At 44.6% G+C, this 21,805-nt stretch overlaps 1 protein-coding gene across 1 annotated transcript; it reads left to right on the forward strand.

Annotated features, from left to right (window-relative positions):
* Positions 1-698: 698 nt before the first annotated feature.
* On the forward strand, positions 699-19,965 carry SGO1 (shugoshin 1). Its single transcript, XM_075828615.1, has 10 exons — positions 699-843; positions 5,701-5,862; positions 5,947-6,143; positions 10,198-10,302; positions 11,360-11,427; positions 11,985-12,121; positions 12,514-13,344; positions 14,465-14,662; positions 19,177-19,375; positions 19,635-19,965. The coding sequence occupies exons 2-10, from the start codon at positions 5,721-5,723 to the stop codon at positions 19,771-19,773; spliced, it is 2,016 nt and encodes a 671-aa protein (XP_075684730.1). The 5' UTR covers positions 699-843; positions 5,701-5,720; the 3' UTR covers positions 19,774-19,965.
* Positions 19,966-21,805: the final 1,840 nt, after the last annotated feature.

Here is a 21,805-nt window from a genome sequence, read left to right on the forward strand (position 1 = left end):
TAGTGCCACACCCACCCCTGTAGATAGTGCCCCCCCTTAGGGGGAATTCCGCTCCTAGACAGGGGCTCCCTCTAGGAGCGGAATCCCAGGCAAGAGCGTCGGCAAAGCTCCGGTCAGGGAATCCGGTCCAGGAGGAGCCCCTGACGTCTCTGTCCATGTATGGACAAGGACGTCAGGGGCTCCCTCTAGGAGCAGAATCTCTGGCCGTCGGCAACGCTCTGGCCATGATGGCAAAGCATGCTACAGCAAGTATAGGCTAACTGAAGATGAATAATTTATCATCATTAAAAACATTAGGGACATCAACAGACATATTTCTCTTCACTTTCCATAAAAAAAATTACAGCACAGACAGAATAATTCTGAAAAACATCAGAGCCTATCCAAAATACAGTTTATAGATAAAACATATACTTGAAATAGTCCAGCGCCATCTAGTGGTGTGGTGGTTACTTATTCCTACCCTTACTTAGCGCAAATTTGATTCTCAATTACACACCAGAATATTGTACATGTAACTTGTATATTGACTTTATTAACAAGCGTTGTTAAAAATCAGAATTCAAATTGCAAACGGTTATAAAGGAAGACAAACGGACAGTCCTGGTAATTTGCCCACAACAAATATGTCACCAGGATATATCCGCAATAACAACTTCCGGTTCAAATGGTCTGAACAGCTCACATCACGTGGGATAAGTTATTCAGCGAATCACGGTGCGCGGCGAAAACGTTTGAAATGACGTCTATTATTACTGGTTTCTGAGTCTTGTGTGTCTTCCGCCCGGCCGAGCAGGATCGCTGGAATTATAATCACTGCGATATTACACCGTCGACCTGCAGGTAACATTCACAGTCTGACTGAGGAGAGTTCTGTGTGTCTGAGGCAGGCGCTGCTTGGCTATGGTATCGTAGTATCTGTTTGGCTGTGGGATCGTAGTATCTGCATCCTGTTCCAGTGGTTGACCTGACAGCCGAATGTGGCTGAAGAAACACGACTAGAAATGATGTCTGATACAGTTTGAAGCGGTAGTTTTCCCATCAGCTGTTATGAAACTACAATTCCCAGCATACCATGACGGTCCGCGGCTTGCAGGGCATGCTGGGAGTTGTAGTTTCACAACAGCTGGTGAGGCACTGGTGTAAATGTATGTATTGTCTATGTTCAGGGTGGCACATGCAGCTCCTGACTATCCAACTCCATGCTAAACGAGTGTCCTGGACAGGGGCGTAACTAGGAAAGACTGGGCCCCATAGCAAACTTTTGACTGGGGCCCCCCCCCTCTGCTGGGTATCACACAACCCCCCCCCCCCCCTTGTAGATAGTGCCTCCCTATAGATTCCACCACACAGCGCCCCCCTATAGATAGCACCATACACAGCCCCTGCAGATAACGCCATACAGCCCCCCTGTAGATAACGCCATACAGACTCCCTCTGTAGATAACGCCATACAGCCCCCCTGTAGATAACGCCATACAGCCCCCCTGTAGATAACGCCATACAGCCCCCCTGTAGATAACGCCATACAGCCCCCCCTGTAGATAACGCTATATAGCCCCCCCCCCCCAAAAAAAAACGTCCTATAGTTTGTCCTACAAAAGACATGCATCCCCTATCCACAGGATAGGGGATACATGTGTGATCACTGGCAGCGATAAGGAGAACGGGGGACCGAAAGTCCCCCGAAGTTCTCCATGACTAACCTCGGACTTCCGGCGTCTGCGCAGTTCAATAAAAATGAAAGGAGCGCTGGTCACGCATGCGCACAAGCGCGACCGGCGCTCCATTCATTTCTACGGAGCTGCCGACACAGACCCCGGAAGTCCGAGGTTTGTCATGGAGAACTTAGGGGGGACTTTCGGTCCCCCGTTCTCCTCATCGCTGCCAGCGATCACACATGTATCCCCTATCCTGTGGATAGGGGATACATGTCTTATGTAGGAACAACCCCTTCAGTGGCGTCGCGCTGTAGCAGCCATAGCGGCTGCTAGCGGAGCCTGCGGCCATGGGAGGGGGCCGTGCCGGCGGGTGGCACGGGCCCCCTCATGCTGCAGGCCCTGTAGAAGTCGCTACGGCTGCTATAGCGGTAGTTACGCCACTGCGTATAAGTTTGTACGGCGTAAAACTACAGCTCCCAGCATGGCCGGAACAATGGTAAGGATATGCTGGGAGATGCGGTTTCACAAAAAAAATCCTATCACCATCATCTCGCTGCAGATCATACAGTGACTACAATACTGATTAGAGGCAGAATAAACATTTACATTAAGTGACTCACCGGTGACGTCTCAGATTCTAGTTCTTTTCTTCTCCCTCCGGTTCAGACATCTATGATGGATTTCTCCCGGCCATGACCCATTTCTGCAGTTTTCCGTTTAGATGTCTTCAGCTTCTCACTTTTAAAACATTTCTGCACCTATAAACAAAGTTAAAATTCTCAACACATCTAAATATAACTGTCACAAACACACAACATGTCCCCTGTAGATAGTGACCTACATAGAAGCCCCTGTAGATAGTGCCCACATATGGACTCCAGAGCTGCAAGGCAATAGTGCTAACCACTGAGCCACCGTGCTGCCCTACATATAGCTTCCCCTATAGTTAGTGCTCCACGTATAGCCCACCTCTGTATATAGTGTCTCACATATAGCTCCCCCTGTATATAGTGTCCCACATATAGCCCACCCCTGTAGACTGTGCACTACATATAGCCACCCTGTTGCTAGTGCCCCACAGGTAACCCACCCCTGTATATAGTGTCCCACATATAGACCCCCCTGTATATAGTGGCCCACATATAGACCCCCCTGTATATAGTGGCCCACATATGGACCCCCCCTGTATATAGTGGCCCACATATAGAGCCCCCTGTATATAATGGCCCACATATAGAGCCCCCTGTATATAGTGGCCCACACCCCCACATATAGACCCCCCTGTATATAATGGCCCACATATAGAGCCCCCTGTATATAGTGGCCCACACCCCCACATATAGACCCCCCTGTATATAATGGCCCACATATAGAGCCCCCTGTATATAATGGCCCACACCCCCACATATAGACCCCCCCTGTAGCTACTGCCCCACATATAGACCCCCTATATATAATAGCCCACATAAAGATGACCCCCCCCCCCCCCCCCCATAGATAATGCCATTCACATTTTTATGAGGGGAAAAAAAACAAAAACTTGACATACTCACATTCTCCGGTTCCCACGCTGTTCACTGGCGATGCAGACATGCTCTCTTCTGAGCATGTCTGCAGGAGTTGAACGAGCGTCCTCCAATGACGCTGATTGGCGGGGCAGAATGACTTGCCCCGCCAATCAGCACCTTCCAAGCATGGAAGCGGCGCGATGATGTCATCGCGCCGCTAGCCAATCAGTGTCATTGTAAGGCACTGGATGGTCAGGCACGGAACATGCCCGGCCATTCATGTATTTGGCTGCCGCTAGCACTGGGGCCCCCTCCGGTGCTAGCGACACCTACAGGCATGAGATGGCCTGTGTAAGGCTCGGCGTCGCGGGCCCCACAGTAGCGACGCTACCGCTGTAGTAGCCATAACGGCTGCTAGCGGCGCCACCGGGCCCCCTCAAGCCCCGGGCCCCGTAGCAGCCGCTACTGCTGCTACCGCGGTAGTTACGCCACTGGTCCTGGATTAAGACGTTCTTCATGCGAACGTGTTTCTCGTCTGTGTGTTGGCTGTTTTTTGTGGACCGGTTGGTAAACAAATGTAGAAAAAAAATTAAAGTGAAACTAGGGAGTGCTTGCAGAAGAGAAAAACGGATGACCCACGGATGTAAGGACTTTCGTATCGATCTAAGGCTATGTTCACACCTGCATTGGGCTATTCTGTTCTGCTCCGTCAGAGGAGCAGAACAAGGAAATAACGGAAGCAACGGTTTCCCTGCACGACGGACACCGCCGATGGAAGCCGTTCACTTTAGTAGGTTCCGTTGGGGTGTCCGTCATTTTACCGGAGACCATAGCGCAGCAGATCTCTGGCAGACTGTTGGATCTGTGATGGAGGTCCCTAACGGAGACTCCAGCACAGATGTGAACGGAGCCTAAAATTGTCTTTTTTTTTTTTCTTTGTGTTGTGCGGAATGTAGACATGGAAAGTTGTTTCCAATGGAGGTCTTTAAAGGGTAACTACAAACTTCTGACATGTCATAGTGACATGTCAGAAGTTTTGATTGGTGGGGCTCTGAGCACTGGTACCCCCACCAATCGCTAAAACAAAGCTGCAGAAGTGCTCATGTGAGCGCTCAGCCGCTTCGTTTCTATTCTGCTTTTTCTGGAAAACCGATATGTATCAGAGTATGGGCCGAATAGAAGCAGCTGAGCGCTCAAACAAGCCATTCTGCCAATTTGTTTTAGCGATTGGTGGGGGTCTCCGTGCTCGGACCACCCCCAATCTCAATTTCTGACATGTAAAAGCCAAACAGACACGAAGCGGCTGAGCGCTCCCACGATCACTTCAGCTGCTTCGTTCTAGTGATTGGTGGGGGTCTCAGTGCTCGGACCCCCACCAATCCAAACTTCTGACATGTCACTATGACATGTCAGAAGTTTGTTAAACGTTTACCATTTATGTTTATGGTTTCTAAACGTTTGTTTTTTGTTTTTTTTTGTGTTCGTAAAAAATCTGGCTGCAGGGGAAAATGCAGTAATGCAATAAAAAAACAAAACATTAATCACTTGACAGATACCCTGGCGTTCCAGCACAGCCACTCTGGGTCTTCCCCGTCGCTGTTTGTTGACATAGATGCAGCGATGATGTGCCTGTATACGTTATCGCTGCAGCCAATCACTGGCCTCACCAGTCTTGTGCCGTAAACCACTGGAACCAGTAACTACAGAAGAAAAATCGGTGGATTTGGCAGTGATTGACATCCGGGCTCCCTCTGAAATGGCCGGGATCTGAGAAACCTCTGCTCCTGGCCCTTTAAACTATTAGATGCCATGGTCAACACAGACCATGGCATCTCAGGAACTTGACAGGATGGGGCTACCGCTGTCAGCCCATTGTTGCCCCACAATGCCAGTTAGGTGCGAGTTATTCTATTTCTATAACTCCCGACCATGTAATCAGGAAGTGGCCGGGAGTCAGCGTGAGCACCAAAAGCTAGAACTGGGGTTAGGGGGCCCCGTTCTAGAGATAGAGGTGGGACCTGCATCTATCTGACATTTATGACATATCCTATGGAATTCTCCAGAATTCTGGCTCAATTGAAATAATCTGCCTCAATATTGTTTTTTAAATACAGTTACGCATATGCATTACAGCAACCATAGGAACCTGTGAATAGGAACAGACCGATTTACTTCTGTGGGAGAGTTTTCTAGGCATGCTCTGTGACCTGTGCAGAGGTCATTGTGCAGGGAGGGGGAGGAGGGGTGCTGCGTCCATCACCTGTTCTCAATAGTGGTTCCTGTGTTATCTACATAGAGGTGTTACCGGTCACTGTAATCCTGCCTGTGATGATAATGAGATGACTGCTAAGAAGTGATCTCTACAGAACAGGAAGTGTCAGTCTATTGTGAGGCTCAGTGGCCAGAGTGAAAACTACAAGATTTCAGGATTTTTGTTTGTTTTTTTTTAGAAAAAAACAAAACGATTTAAAGCATAGGTTATTTTCTGAAGACCCGTTCCCTTTAATGCGTTTTCTATTCTGATGTTGCAGTGTACGGAGCCTCTGAAAAGATGGCTAAAGAAAGGTGTGTGAAGAAGAGCTTTCAGGACAGCCTGGAAGACATAAAGGAGCGGATGAAAGAGAAGAGAACAAAAAAGCTGGCAAAGGTGGCCACAGTCCATAAGGCGTTAGCAACCAAAGTCAACATAATCAGTAAGTTCTTTACCTTCCAGCAGGGGTAGGGGGTCACATTGTGAATGTAAGTGTTTTTTTTTTATTTTTATTTCTTCCACTCAGGCAACAGCTCTGTAACGGTGAAGAATTTCCAAGCTAACAATAAAGCCCTCGCGTTAGCTCTGGACGCTGAAAAATGTAAGACTAGGCAGGCACAGGATCTTATTCTTCATTTAAAGGGGGAGCACCAGAGGCTGATGTTTGAGATCTTTATTTTAAGGAGAAAGCTGAACATGCAGGGAGAGAACAATTCATCTGAGGTGAGTAGTGGTTTCATCTTCTCTTCTGTCATTGTATGGTGTACAGTTTAGGACTGCATTGCTTGTCGGTGAGGTTCCCCAGGTACCTCAATTTCTTGTTACAGTTCAAACATCTACTGATGGAGTAAAGGGGTTCTCAAGCACTATGATTTATTTTTTATAAATGGCTGAAGATTCTTTAAATGAACAAAAGGGGTAATACCATACCAATCCTCTGACGCTTCCCTGTTCCCCTCCAGTCTTTGTTTACCTGGCCCCACCGGAGACACGTGATCGCTACACGTGATCCGGTTCGTCCTCATTGACGTCACAGCTGTGGCCAGTGATTGGCTGCAGCAGTCATGCTTTGAGATGATCCCTAATTTATTTTAAAAAGTTAAGCTGTGGACCAGGTAAGTGTTGTTTTATAGTATTGTCAGCCTTTTACAAAAAATGTCATACAGCTGGAAAAATTGGCATGACTACGTGAGCGTATCATGCCGATCATGCAGCCGCTGTTACAGTCAGGAGCGGGGCAATGGCTGTAATGCATAGCCGCTGTGGAGTCAGTAAGCCAAACTTCCTACTCTTGACTCGTGTTTTTCCACAGTCTGAGGCCCCATGCACACGACCGGAAAAACTCCCGTAATTACGGGCCCATAGACTTCTATTGGCCACGGGTACCTCCCCGTATGCTTATGGGAAGGTGCTCGTGTCGTTGAAAAATATAGAACATGTCCTATTTCGGGCCGTAATTACGGCACGGGCAGCCCATACAAGTCTAGGGGGCACCCGTAATTACGGGAGCGTTGCTAGGCGACGTCAGTAAATAGTCACTGTCCAGGGTGCTGAAAGAGTTAAACGATCGGCAGTAACTGTTTCAGCACCCTGGACAGAAACTACCGATCACAATATAGATAAAGCTGTAAAAAAAAAAAAAAAGACGTTCATACTTACCCAGAACTCCCTGCTTCTTCCTCCAGTCCGGCCTCCTGGGATGATGTTACAGCCCATGTGACCGCTGCAGCCAATCACTGGCTGCAGCGGTCACATGGACTGCCGCGTTATCCAGGGAGGTCGTGCTGGATGTCGAGAGGGACGCGTCACCAAGACAACGGCCGGGTAAGTATGAATTTCTTTTACTTTTATTACGGAAAGGGCTGTCCCTTCTCTCTATCCTGCACTGATAGAGAGAAGGGCTGCCGATTACTGCAGTGTAATTTTGCAGCGAAAACGTGCCCGTAAATACGGGTGACACCGGACCCGTATTTACGGGTGGACAAAAATCCGATCGTGTGCATGGGGCCTGACTCCTTGATAAATGTCTCGTGTAATAAGCCTGGTTGTCCGCTCGCTGTATATAAATGTATGTGTGGTTGGTAATGTAAGAAAACAGTGTGCACTGATCTAATATACAGCTGTATGTGTCCGGGAAATCAGGTGCAAGTTTGAATGGGAATAAAATATATACGTTTAAAAATAGTCTCCTATATTAAGTACTTGCTATGATAGTGTCTTCCTGTCCTCTCTATCAGCTCTAACATGACTACAGGCGCGCCCAATCAGGGCCTCTTTAACCATTCAGAAAAAGGTGCACCTGCATTAGCCCCCTGTCGGCGGCACCCTTTCTGTCTGTGTTTGCGTCCTCTGGATTCAAACACAATTAAACGAGGGTGGTCTGAGGGTTTGGGGGCGGACACCCAAAGACAGCGGGGCGAGTAACAGTCCCCTGTTAGCACTTGCATCCTTCACTCTCATTGGTTGTCTGTCTTCCCACTGTGGGGGTCTGGCCGCTCCCCCTCTTGTAGTTCTTTTTAACGCTGTGCAGGTCGCTGCAGCGCCACTTAACATACTGTAGTGTTCCTGGTTGTCAGGGAGAGTTTTTCAGGAGGCCATGATCACTGAGCACAAAGAATGTTAAACCTTCACGATCCAGTCTGTACAGGAGGGGGGCCACACATGAAACTTTTGCTCTGGGCCCACAAAAGTGGTAAAACTGCCTTGCGCTCAGGAGTGAACTTAAAGAGGCTCTGTCACCAGATTTTGCAACCCCTATCTGCTATTGCAACAGATCGGCGCTGCAATGTAGATTACAGTAACGTTTTTATTTTTAAAAAAACGAGCATTTTTGGCCAAGTTATGACCATTTTTGTATTTATGCAAATGAGGCTTGCAAAAGTCCAACTGGGCGTATATTATGTGCGTACATCGGGGCGTTTTTACTACTTTTACTAGCTGGGTGTTCTGACGAGAAGTATCATCCACTTCTCTTCAGAACGCCCATCTTCTGGCAGTGCAGACACACAGCGTGCTCTCGAGAGATCACGCTGTGACGTCACTCAGGTCCTGCATCGTGTCGGACGAGCGAGGACACATCGGCACCAGAGGCTACAGATGATTCTGCAGCAGCATCGGCGTTTGCAGGTAAGTCGATGTAGCTACTTACCTGCAAACGCTGATGCTGCTGCAGAATCAACTGTAGCCTCTGGTGCCGATGTGGCCGACACGATGCAGGACCTGGGGCAGGAAGTAAGTGACGTCACAGCGTGATCTCTCGAGAACACGCTGTGTCTGCACTGCCAGAAGCTGGGCGTTCTGAAGAGAAGTGGATGATACTTCTCGTCAGAACGCCCAGCTAGTAAAAGAAGTAAAAACGCCCCGATGTACGCTCATAATACACGCCCAGTTGGACTTTTACTTTTCAACACGCCCAGTTGGACTTTTGCAAGCCTCATTTGCATAAATACAAAAATGGTCATAACTTGGCCAAAAATGCTCGTTTTAAAAAAATAAAAACTTTACTGTAATCTACATTGCAGCGCCTATCTGCTGCAATAGCAGATAGGGGCTGCAAAATCTAGTGACAGAGCCTCTTTAAGAGGAACTTCACAACTGAGCATATTCAGCAGAGATTTGGACATTTTAACTAAGGGCCTTGGAGAAGCAGCATGAAGATGCCTGAGAGGTCATAACTGATTTTCTATGGCCACTAAAACAACCTAGATATCACTGTTTTTTGGGTTTTTATTTTTTATAAAAAGGGGCCTTTAATCTTTTTTAAATTTCTTTGAAAGTAAATATGCAACAAGCTATGCATTTAATAAGTGAATACAATATTAATATATACGTCAGAGGTCTTGTGGATAAAGGAGCAAACGCTCCTCATCGGCTGATTGTATCGTTTATATAGCAGAAAATATCGTTGTCTGCCGCTGCCGACATGATGGTAATGCATGGGGACGAGCAATCGTAGTAACTATGACTCATCCCTGTTTATTACTGCTCATTGTGAAAGGAGCAAACGAGCGCAGATCGAGCGATCTCGTGGATCGGCGCTCGTTGTTAAGGCCAAAATTGGCTAGTGTAAAAGGACCCTTAAATATTTATAAATAAAAAATGCCCTAATTTAGTGATCAAAGCTCCAGCCTTTTAAGAGCTGAGACCACGGTTCTCCACATGCAGCAGTCCGCCGTCCAGTTTGTAATAAAAATATCTCAATAAGGATAAATGAAAAAGTTACTCCTGGCAGGAACCGAGCATTCAGCTTAAGGAATGGTTGTGTGCATGGGGCGTTTGCGTCCGCATACTATCCGCAGTTGCTAAGCTGCAATTGCAGATCGTATAGGGCACATATCCTGTGGGCCAATGCACACGACTGTAGTTTCCACGGACCGCAAAAATAATAGGACGTGTGATTTTACAGACTGTTTGCGGCCCAGGCTTATTAAACTCAATGCACTCTTGTGTGTGCACGGTCTGAGGTTACGGATGACACTCCTCGAGCTGTAATCGTTGACCGTGCACACAATTATGGTCGTGTGCATGAGGCCTAAGACAAGGTTTTACTTGTCCCCCAACTTTAACTTACCAAAGATCGCCGCTATCCTCTACCAGTCCGCAGCTCAAGCCTTTGCTCGCTCTAACAGCACTTGGTGTCCGGAGCCAGTTTATATAGGAAATACTCCAACTGCAGTGATGTACATTTACAACAAAGGGACGAACTAGCCAAACATGAACTATATGATCGTACATTAATAATGATTTTAACCTTTTTTTTATTTTTATTTTTTTATAGACAAAATTGGCAGTCTTAAAGGATATAATTGCCAAAGTGACTAACAATTTGCTAGAGACAGCCAATCTACTTGGCCCTGCACATGCCTTGTGTTCCAGTGATGGAGTGAGTATTCTCTAGTATCTAAGGCTCTGTTCAGTATATGACTGAGGTATATGTTGGAAACGCTACTGACCTATACCTCCGACTTAAGCATCTGACCAATGCTATAGTATAGGCATATAGTGTCATACATCGACCATAGGCTCCTATTATAAATGTTAAAAAAAAAAAATTTTCTGCAGTTGGTCACTGTAAAGGAAAGTGAAGCAGACTACGCTTTCATATACATTTAGGAAGAAAGGTGTACTGATTGTCAGATCTATAGGGCCCTATGAATACATTCAGCGCATGCATCTGGAGCTTTCCCGATGCCAATGCTGAACGTACACTGCAAACATAGCCTAAGCCGGACCTTTGTGCTGGATTCCTTTTTTCTTTTGCAAGTAAAGAGAGAATTCAGAATCGGTGTTTTAAAGGGGTATTTCCATCTTAGGCATGGCATTTATGGAATATACACAGGAGAATGTGGGTCCGCTGATCCCCATTCGGAGGATGCGGCAACTGGGAATCAACGAACACTTCAATGTTTGCTGCCATCTCGGCTCTTCCATGGCTCCTGTGAATGTCATAAATGCTTAATATGGGAATACCCCTTTTAATTAAGCTTATGTTATAAACACTTGTGATAATTTTCAGATGATATTTAAAGGGGTTTGATATGGATGACGTATCCTTAGAATAGGTTATTAACCTCAGATTGGTGGGGGTCGACTCCTGGCTCCCCCATGATAAGCTAATTTGAAGGGGCTGTGGCCTCTTCATTGCTTACCAGACACCGCTCTATACATGTGGTTGTGCCTGGTACTGCAGTTCTTTGCAGCTCAGTCCGATTCAGGTTAATGGGCCTAAGCTGCAGTACTCGGCACAGCCACTGCCGAATGAAGAGGCCACAGCGCTCACCGGACTGCAGCCCATCTAATGTTTGACCTATCCGAAGTATAGGTCATTATTATCAAAGTTCTGGAAAACCCCTTTAGTTCTTACGTTCTAAAAATATTTCTATACCGAAAACCGTTTAAAAAAGATTATAATAAACGTAATCCCTTTTTGTGCATTTTAGAGCCTGACCAGTACTCCAGCATCCACAGAGGCCAAGCGTACTGCCCCTCCTTCTTTTGCTAAACCTTTGTAAGTTTATTTTATTTACATTTTTTTTAAAAGGACCAGATGTCTTCAGCACCACTTGTATGTTAATTTAGTCTTGCTCACATACTGTGTGCTTTTCAGTGGGGGAATTGGTGTGGTCAGCCGATTCAGGTCTGACTTGTTTTGCCCCATCAATAAATTTGGGGAAAGGGACAGGGCTTAGGTTAATTTCTCTCGGACTGAGCGGCAGCTTGTAGCAGCATCGGCCTTCCCTCTGATGGTCTCTAGAGCATTAAGGCAAAGTCCCATCCCCTTAAGCAAAGTCCCACTCTTCCGACATCCTAACTTATGAAGAGAACCAGCGATGTAGATGTCTGATCAGCACTGTGAACCCTACCGATTGCTAGAATGATCTGGCAGCAGTGATGGTGCCGTGTCACTTCAACTGCTGTTTACTATGCTCATTTTTTTTTAATACGACAGGCTACCTGTAATCGGACGTTGGTGACATCCTAGTGATGAGACAACCCTTTTACAGGTTTTCTTTTGAACTTCTTCTTTTGTTTTTGTAATTGCTTTTACTGTGTCCCATCAATCAGAGTACCGACGTGTGAACCTGCCTCCGATGCACCGAGGCATTTTAGCCATGTGTTCGAGAACCGGTCGAGTACTGGCAGAAGTTGTCGCCAAGAACAATCCTCTGAGAAAATAGCTACAAGAACCCGGTTATCTAAAGGTCAGAAACCGCCTTAACATGTTCTATTCTAACCTCTCCCCACCCTCCTAGTGATTGACAGCTCTCCCGGTGTACAAACTCCTGGAGGAAACATCATGTGGCCTGGGAAATCGGGACCCAAAGACTTCCGGAGTCCAACAGAAAAGTTTCCATTTACTGATGGCAGGCAGAGAAGTGCCAAGTGTATCAGACACGGCTTTCCTCCTTTTGGACTTCTAGTCAATCTTGTAAATACAAGAATATCCATTTAAGGGGCCATCCTGTGTTTTCACTGTTTATATTGGAGGGGTTTCAACAAATGCTGTAATATGGGGTTTTCTGTTGCAGTAAGGGGATACTTTTCCAGGCCCTCATTATCAACAATTTTATTGTTAATTTTCTTTAATTACCAGGACGGACATCTAGCTCAAGACAACCCAAGTCTGATGAGAAACCCGACGTTGAGGCTGAAAGCGATAATAGTTTTTTTAGAAACGTATCTATAAGACGCCGTGCCTCTAGCTTAAATGTTTGTACAGAGGAATCTCTCAAGTTACTGGGGGAAGATCAGAACTTAAATTCTATGTGGGATTTTTCTGAAGCCGAAATAATCGTTCCCGCTGAAGAATGCTTCAATAAAAGTAGTCACGATGAAGTAATGGATCCGGACCCTAAAGAGAGCCCAGCAAAAGAAGAATTTATTCCATTTACAAGCAATTCTCAGATATCAAGTTCAACGCCTGAACCCAAACCAAAGCCGTCTCTTAAAGGCAAAACAGAGTCTCGCCCTGTAAGGGAAAAAGTACGGAGAGGTAGAGCAGATGGCCAAACATCTGCCCAGCTAAAAAAGCCTTGGGAAAATTCAAAACCAAAGGCTAGATCAAAGAGTAGAGAGAGGGGCGCGAGCAAGCCGGTGGTGTCCAAAGATAAAATGAACGACTCTTTAAATTCAGGCGATGCTTATGATTTTGTCTTTGAGGAAAGCGTACATGTCACGCCATTTAAGCAAACGAAGCTATGCAGTGACCTTGAAGGGAACGAAGAGACCGCCGTTGAGCGGTTCATTAATAGCAGCAGCATTACCAGTGATGAGGAGCTAGATGACAGCTTGTATGTGCCCACTAAAGCAAAAGAGCAAAATACTTCCTCACTGCCTTTAAGACCGAGGTCCAAAAGAAACAAGGATTTGCTACAGCAATATACGGAGAAGGCTGAAAATAAAAGCAATGAGTCGGCTAAACCAGGTGTGTTTTTATTTAAATCGCCGTTTATGTATCCCCCCCCCCCCCCCCCCCTCATGTTATATTACAATATTATTTGATGGTATGGCAAATAATTATTATTTTTATGTGTTTTATTTTTTCCACATTGGGGAAATCCGTACATTCCATAGCCTTCAAAGCAGTGGACAATGTTTACTGTACATCTGCAAATGGGGTTTGCGGGATTCCCACTCTGTTGATATGCCATAATGTCTAAGATGGGAGTAGCCCTTTAAATAGAAACTTACTGCATGTGAAATACAGAATAAAGTGACTGCTTTCCTGTAGACCTGTTATGACTGGTCATCAAGCTGCATCAGAAGATGTCATCGGAGAGGGTTTCTGCTAAAGTGCCCACCAGTTGGTGGAATTCAGAGACTAATGGTGGTCTTCTTAGCATCTTTTGGCTTTTAGCCAGATCATATGAACCGCTTTATCCATGGGAATGAGTGAGGCTGTATTGTGCATGAGGATCCCTTCATTCTAGTAGCCGTTTGTGATCTCTTTTCATGGACCCTACCAGTTTATAGCTTCTCATAACGCTCAATCTTATTCACTGAAGAATTTCCATATGGAATAATGAAAGATACAGGGCACTAATCTCCCCCGTCCCGCATATGGCACCATAAGTCTATGGTGTACGACTTACCGCTTGTGAAATGGTAGTTCCAGCTGAGAACTACGGCATCTCCTGCCAGAGAGTTACAGGTGATGGTAGGTGAGTGCCCAAGCAGCCATACAACGCCAGAAGCCACTTCAAAGCAGATTCTTCTGGCATTGGTTGTCTTGCCACCCAAACCACACGCTTTCCAAGCTGCTTTTAACTTCTGGTGGGAGACTCTATCGCCCTCGTAGCCAGGAATACCCTTTACATAGAAGTCCTTTTGTGTTCCCTTCTTTACCTGCCATAAACAGGTGGAAGAGATTCATTTTAAATTTCCCATATTAATAAGTGCAAAATAATTTTGTGCAATAAATTTGACTAAGACTGCAAAAGTAGTAGACTTGTGTAGTTTGTTAGATTAGTTGTGCTGAGATGAAGATGCATAATGTAAAGCCGTTAAGTATTGTCAACTTTAAATATTTACTGACGTCACCATAGGAAAGAGAAATACAAGAAGTGGAGTAAAAGCTTCAGTGGAGACCGACCCCAAACCCGCTGCCTCAGAAGAGATCAATAAAGGAAGCAAAGAAAACGTCCCGTTACCGAAATGCATAAAGCAAGAAGAAAACGCCAATCTAAGCACCGATGTCAATACTGTGCAGGGTAATCCGGTTCGTTCTAAAGCCAGGACTAAATGTAAGCTCTTATTAGTTTATTATATTTTGTATCATTTCATTATATACATTTACAGACTCCTGCGGTTGTTCTTTGGGGCTGACCAGATCTGTTGTAAATGTTATCATTCCTTAAATGATCGTGAAGTGATAGGTCTCATGTAACTGAGCATTAACTGCGCTCTAATTTTAGTGAGATATTGGGGAAGATTCATCACTCGGGTCAGTAAAAATGGTGCATGTGGCGGGATATATTTGGTGTAACTCGCTAGGCATGTTGGAGGCCTTTTTCTCTTGGAACCTTATGGCTGGCGTACGTTTTTCGGCAATAATTTGCATTAAAAAAATGGTGACCCGTAGCACGTTGTACAACTCTTAGGCTTTTTTTTTTTTTTTTCTTAGGAACAGATTAAAAATACATAATTAAGTTTGCTGCTTGCCATTATACTCTTTTTAAAACAGAACTGAACCATCAGCCCTCAGAACGTCCTATACAAAACCTATTGCGGGTAAAATGTAAAGAAAATTCACAGGACCATCGATACAAAACTTAACCTTAATAAAGAAAAATTACTAATATCAAGAGTTCAGTACTAGGTTTCACCACATGAAGTGAAAAGAAAAAAAATATATATATTTTATTAGGGCTGGGCGATTTTGCCAAAAAATAGAATCTATTTTTTTGGTTTTTTTTCAACACTATGGACGATTTTCGATTTGAATCTCGCTTTTCAGATTTTTGTTGAACTGAAAAAAAATATGTCAAGACAGGGTATATATGGTGTGGTGCATATATGAGCAGCAGGAGAACAGTGAGACCTCAGGCAAAATATACATAAGGTCCCACAGTTTCCCTACAGTTGGCGTGTACGCCTGGAAAGATCCAGACATACACGCATAAGGCCCTCAGCGTTCATAGAACAGGGCAGCGATCAGCAGATGAACGAGCAAATACACATTCATCTGCTGACCGTATTGTTTAAAAAAAAAAAAAAAATAATATTATCGTTGTCGACTGAACATCTCCTGTGTCAACAGGGAGACGTGCTGCCGACATGATGATGATGTATGAGGACAAGCGATCGGAGTAACGACTGCTCATCGCCATATATATTTCCTTGTGGCAGGAGCAAACGAGCGCCGATCAATGAGCTGCGGTGTAATGGGCCCTTTAACGTGTCCTTATTATAATTTCCGTCAAGCTAATTGTAACAAGGTTGTTGGGCCGCAGTGGTCACGCTCTTTCCCAGAGATCACGCCCCTTTCTACAAAAGTATTGTGGGTGGTGCAAAAAAAAAAAGGCAAGGCGCAATTTGGACAGCAAATTGTGACACTTGGGCCCTTTTGTGACTTTTCTGGTGTAGAAAGGTTGTTATCCCAAAGTCTGTATGTGATTTATGACTGCCCTTTGGACATAATTTCTGTGGCAAGTCTCTTAGATTTATTACCAGCAGTGCTACACAGAACGAGTAAACCCCCACTGCATTGTTTATCACCAGCACTGAAGCTCCTCCACTGACCCTGCTCTCTGCTATGGCTTTATCATAACTGAAGATAATGAAAACCACTTCAGTTAGGCCTCATGCACACTTCCATCACCGTTTTCTCGGCCGTCTTTCACAGATCCGTGTGGTTCCCGTGTGTACTCCGTGTACACTTCCGTGTTTCCGTTTCCAAGCTCTGTGCATGGTACTCCCTGTCCAGCGGTATTCACTGTCCAGGGTGCTGAAAGAGTTACGATCAGTGCTTGATAGAGAGAAGAGGCTGCACTGATCGGCAGTAATGCTTTCAGAACCTGGACAGTGCCTACCGCTGGAAATTGAGTACCATGTGCGGCGCTCACAATATAGATAATGTTTTCTTTAAAAATCCCTGTCAAAAGAGGAACGCGTTACCAAGACAACGGCCTGGGTACGTATAAACTTATTTTGCTTTCTATCACTATCCAGCACTGATCAGCAGCCTCTTCTCTCTATCAGTGCTGGATTGAGAGAAGGGGCTGCTGATTAGTGCAGTGCAATATCTCTCTCTACGTGTACTTATGCCCGGCCGTTGCCATGCAACGGCTCCGTCGCACACGGATGCCTTCCGTGTGCCTTCAGTTTTTTTGATGGACCCATAGACTTGTATGGGCATCACGGTCATGGAATCTCGGACCAAAGTAGGACATGCTCTACTTTTGTCGGAACGGAACAACGGGACCGTCAAAAAAACAAGTGTGCATTGAAATGAATGGGTCAGGGTGCTAGCCGTCTGAAAAACGTCTAGCACTCTGAAGGAAAAAATGGAAGTGGGCATGGGGCCTTACCCATTCAGTGCAAGGCTTAAGAAGCTATAGGGCGGCTATAGCTTCTTTAATCCTTTAAATGCAGCAGGAACTGAATGAGTTAAGAAGGTGCCTGGGACTTTGTATAAAACAAACCATCTCTGGGCTCACAGTATTACACAGTTAGCAAACCGCAGTCGTCCTCACTGCTGCTCCTGTTCATTGTCGGCATTCATTGCAGTAGATGCGCTGTGCAGCGTGTCTGCTTGTTAATAAAGCTGTGTGTTGTTGTTTTTTCCTCTCCTGCTATGGGGGCGAGGCCTGTAACGATTTCACGAATCGTGCTAACTTGAAATATCAAATTAATTTTATCGCCTAGGATACTGCCATAAACTATAGTTCAGATGGGGTATCCTAGCAGATGTATGGATTTCACCCTATGCATATCCCTGAAGTATAGACTCCCTATCTTCCTAGAACATTATAGGGTACAATAAAAAAAAAAAACTACAACTCACGCAAAAATCAAGCCCTTGTAGGGCTATATTGACGAAAACAAAGTTATGGCTTTTGGAAGGTGGGGGTGAAAATCAGAAAAATGGCTGCGGCGGGAAGGGGTTAAAGAAATGCCAAAACCACAGGAATTCGTCAACCAATTTTTTCAAGCAAATCAATGTCCCTATACGAACTCTAAGCCTGTGTTCACATAACATGGTCAAATCAAATTTTTTGCCACAATTTAAAAAACAATGAAGCAAAACCGCTCAGTTTTGCTGCGATTCTGCAATAATCGTGGCAAAAAGCACAAATTGACCACAACATGTGAACACCGCCTAACAGTGATCAATAATCGCAATTCCCTAAATGTAAAGGGGTTTTCCAGAACCTATAAACTACTTTTCTATTTCACTACACTTCTAAAAATAATAATTTGTCGTAGACTTACGTTTTTGGATTTCCTCTTCCAACACCCGATTCTAACGCCGGTCACGTGATGCGTCTCTAGTCTTGAAATCTTTACTTCCAGCGCTGCCCCGTACGTTTCCTTTTTCCAGCCTGCTCAATGTACGGTGACGTCTGAGGAAAGGGTAGACCAGCGTCTGAGCATGTGTCGTTTCTACACGAACAGTGTTTAATGCGCATGCTCGCACCTGCGCTATCGCAGTGCCTGCGTGTATTTTGGGGGTTTTGTTTATGGATAAATAAAGCGGGCAGACTATTAATAAAAAAAATTGTAGTTCTTGGAAAACCCCTTTAATGTAGGACTTTATTTTTTTTAAAATGTGGAATTAGTTGGAAATGGTCTTTCATGGCGATGTCGTTTCTGACTGACTGAAATATTTTCTATCCATCAAAATTGTATTAGAAGTTCTTCTCTAGTGATGATCGTTATCGCTATGACTAGGGTCTAACTGGTACCCCTAAAGAAGCGGTCAGCAGAATTGATGCTAAAGATTGGGTACGGACAGGATGGGAACCGTGTGAAATGTATGAACTTTATTAAGGATTGTGTGTGGTGCAGGTGCGACTTATTTGTCGCTTCAATCCGGCTGCTGGTAAACGTCTGGGTCGTGGAGTTGGGCGCAGAGAGGGGTGATAAGATGAGATACTGCTCATATGGTTTTTAGCACTACGAGTTATAGCCATTAGAAGCGCGGGTGGAAGTGCCAAGTTTATTAGACTTCAACCTGCTCTAGAGTCTTTGCTTTCAAACAAGACCTGGATTTCAGCTATAGCTACAATCCACTATGAGTGACCATCATTCGTAGCAAGGACGTATCAGGAGATACGTCATTGGTAGAAAGAACGGTTAATGGGTTGGACGTTGACTTACAGGATATCTACCTATAGGTGGCACTAGAGAGACAAAGACCAGAATATTCACTGAAAATTTGAGCCATTGCAATACTATATTGGAATGTTTTTAAGTGGTTAAGTTTTATTTTATATGAGAAACCCTGATTTCCTTTGATGGGATCCGGTCTCTCTCTTTTGGTACGTGTCATACGGCGCTCGCTTGGAAAGTTTATATGTCGGTGTGAGTGAAGCCTAAGGCCACATGCACACAAAGCGTATAACGTGCGAATTTACCGTATAGATGTTCTAGTGGCAAATTCGCCAAATAATACCGTACCAGTAAAGTAAATGAGAATTCAAGTAATTTCCGCATTAAATTAAACAACGTTTCCATGTAGCCTAAGGCTGTTTATTTGGTATTGTTTTGTGATGAGCGGCCGCCTTGTGACCATCATCTATACTGTCTATTTCAGATGAATCTGAGGGAACTTCTGCAGCTCAACGCATCAGCCTTTATGATGTCACAAATCTGTCCTCAAGTTCCGGCAGTACGGAGTCGAAGAAACATCCCTTCCCATTTTCCAATGATGACAATAGGAAAATTTCGGGAAGTTGCATGAGGAAGAGGAGATGTACAGTGACCGTCAATTATGCAGAGCCGAATCTCAGCCAGTGAGTAGAAAAGTTACCTTTCCTATGTTGGTACCCACAGTATTTCTACTAACACCGCGTGGCTCATCTCTTCATGAATGGTGGCAGAATATTTCTTTTCTCCGTTATTTCAAGTGTGTGTCTCCGTCCGTCCATCCGTCCGTCCCCATAGTCTACTGTTTCACTATCCTTCTCACATTAAAGTTTGTTTTTTGCACTGACAAATATCCTAGCCCCTTGAATAGGAATAGTCACAATGTATTTTCTTTTACCTTTCTAGAAAGCTGCGAAGAGGCGATCCATTTACAGATACCGAGTTTTTACTTTCTCCCATTTTCAAGAACGACAATTCAAAGCGTAAATCTATAAATAGGAAATCGCTTGCAAAATACAATGAAGCGTTTGTTGGCTGTCGTTGACGGACTGAACAGAAGTAACTCTTCTAAATGTACATATTGTAAATGCTAATAAGGGTCTGTGCTGCCAGTATAGGATCGCTTTGCTTTGCGGTTGAAGAGCCTCTCATGAATTTAGATGAAATTTTACCACTGCCGCACGGCAATGATCAACATTAGGATATTTTCACACGTGTGGGTTTCTGCTGTGATTGTACTTAGAAGTGAATGGAAATCACAGCACAGAAGACAAGAACCGTATATTGTGGCAACTCCATTGAGATCGATATTGGAAGTTAACCTGACTAATGTTGAACCCCTGCATGAGTAGGAATCTCCACAACCGTGCCGCTATCCATACATTACTTCTCTGCTGGAGCATAAATTCATCACCTCTATAAAGAGAATCTGTCAAGGGGGGGTACATGCTGCAATAATCAGTCAGTGTGTGTGTGCGCGCACCTCAATTATTAGCAGGAGCTCCTCTGTCACAGAAGCCGGTGTTCAGAGCTTCAAGGTACACGTTCGTACCCTGCATGCTAACAACTGCACCATTGTAAAGGTGCCATCGTATTTGGCACTGCACTTGGGCACACAAATTTGATGGCAACTTTACTATGGTGACATCATTGGCATACAGGGTACCATTGTGTCCCGAGCTTCTAGCGCCGGACACCGGCCTCTGTTCTCCGCAGGAGCTTCCGAATCACTGAGATGCACGCTGCAGGATTATTTCGGCTTGTATCTCCGTGATAGATACTCTTTTTATAGGGGTTTGTATAGGATTAGAAAAACTTGCCACACCAGTCCATAGGTTGTCTGGTATTGTAACTCAGCTGCAATACCAGACATAACCCATTGGCAAGTGTTGTGCGGTTTCTGGCAAAGAGAAGCCATGTTGTGTTTCTAATCCTGAAAAATCCGTTTTAGGCCATGATTACACATCCAGTTTTTAACTCGTCTTCGTTTTTTTGTTTTGTTTTTTTGTTTTTTTTCATCTAAACCTTTCATTTCTTTTGAAAAAAAGACTGATGCACCTCCTTTCTTTCTGTGTCCATTCCTGTGTGTAGCTAAATAAAAATAAAAAACTGATCCTGGCCTTCGGGTTAAGAAGTTTGAATGTAGAACAAATCTATATATTTGTAAGTTTTTGAGTTGTTCTACGCTGTATTATGTAAAACATACATCTATATTTATAAATATTTAAGTGTACACATTTATATTTTATAGCGTTGTCTGAAGGCACTGTATATTCTCTATTTATTTAATGCATCCTTCATAAACACCGTGATAATTTAGTGTTCCTCAAGTAATAGAAATGTCGTAGAGACTTGTCGGAAGTTATTGGTGAAGCCCCCACTGTTCACTAGAACGAATGTGCTGGATAGACCACATAGCAGGTTTGGCTCCTGTTGGCTATTATTTACATGGGAGAGCGGATAGGATCTAATCTTCAGATGTCCCGAGTAAAGCCAGGAGAAGCTGACCAGAGCCAAAAGCTGCTATGGGCTCTATTGAACGCTTTAGTTACTTCATTCTAGTGCACTGTGGTGGGGGTCTCAGACCTGGACCCCCCGATGATAACTTCTGATATGACTGACACACACCAGAGGTTTTCTATAACTGATGGCCCGTTTTAAATCACTTATTTTGTTTGGGACAGCTTTTGAGCTGCTACACTGAGGGTGTCTCAAGATGTTAAAGGCCATGTACACCTTGTGAAAAGGTTGTTAGACATTTTTATTTTAAAAAAAAATACCAATCTGTATGTTTGGTGCAACTGTCTAATTTTTGTTAAATGTAACATTTTGAGGTACAGCTGCTTTGTATCCTGTATACAGAACAGCTGTATCGTGCGCTAAAACCTGAATCGGTCTCTGACACGCAAGATCGAGCTGTTTCCGACTACATCCAAGTTCCTAACTTAGATGTGATCAATAACGGGTGGATACTGCTGAACCAGTCAGTGCCACGAACCTGACTGATTCCGTTCTCAGCGCACGATACATCTGTTCTGTATACAAAGCGGCGGTATCGCAAAAAGTAATTAAAGTTG

The sequence above is a fragment of the Rhinoderma darwinii genome, chromosome 5 (assembly GCF_050947455.1).
Source record: "Rhinoderma darwinii isolate aRhiDar2 chromosome 5, aRhiDar2.hap1, whole genome shotgun sequence".
NCBI classification, from domain to species: Eukaryota; Metazoa; Chordata; class Amphibia; order Anura; family Rhinodermatidae; genus Rhinoderma; species Rhinoderma darwinii.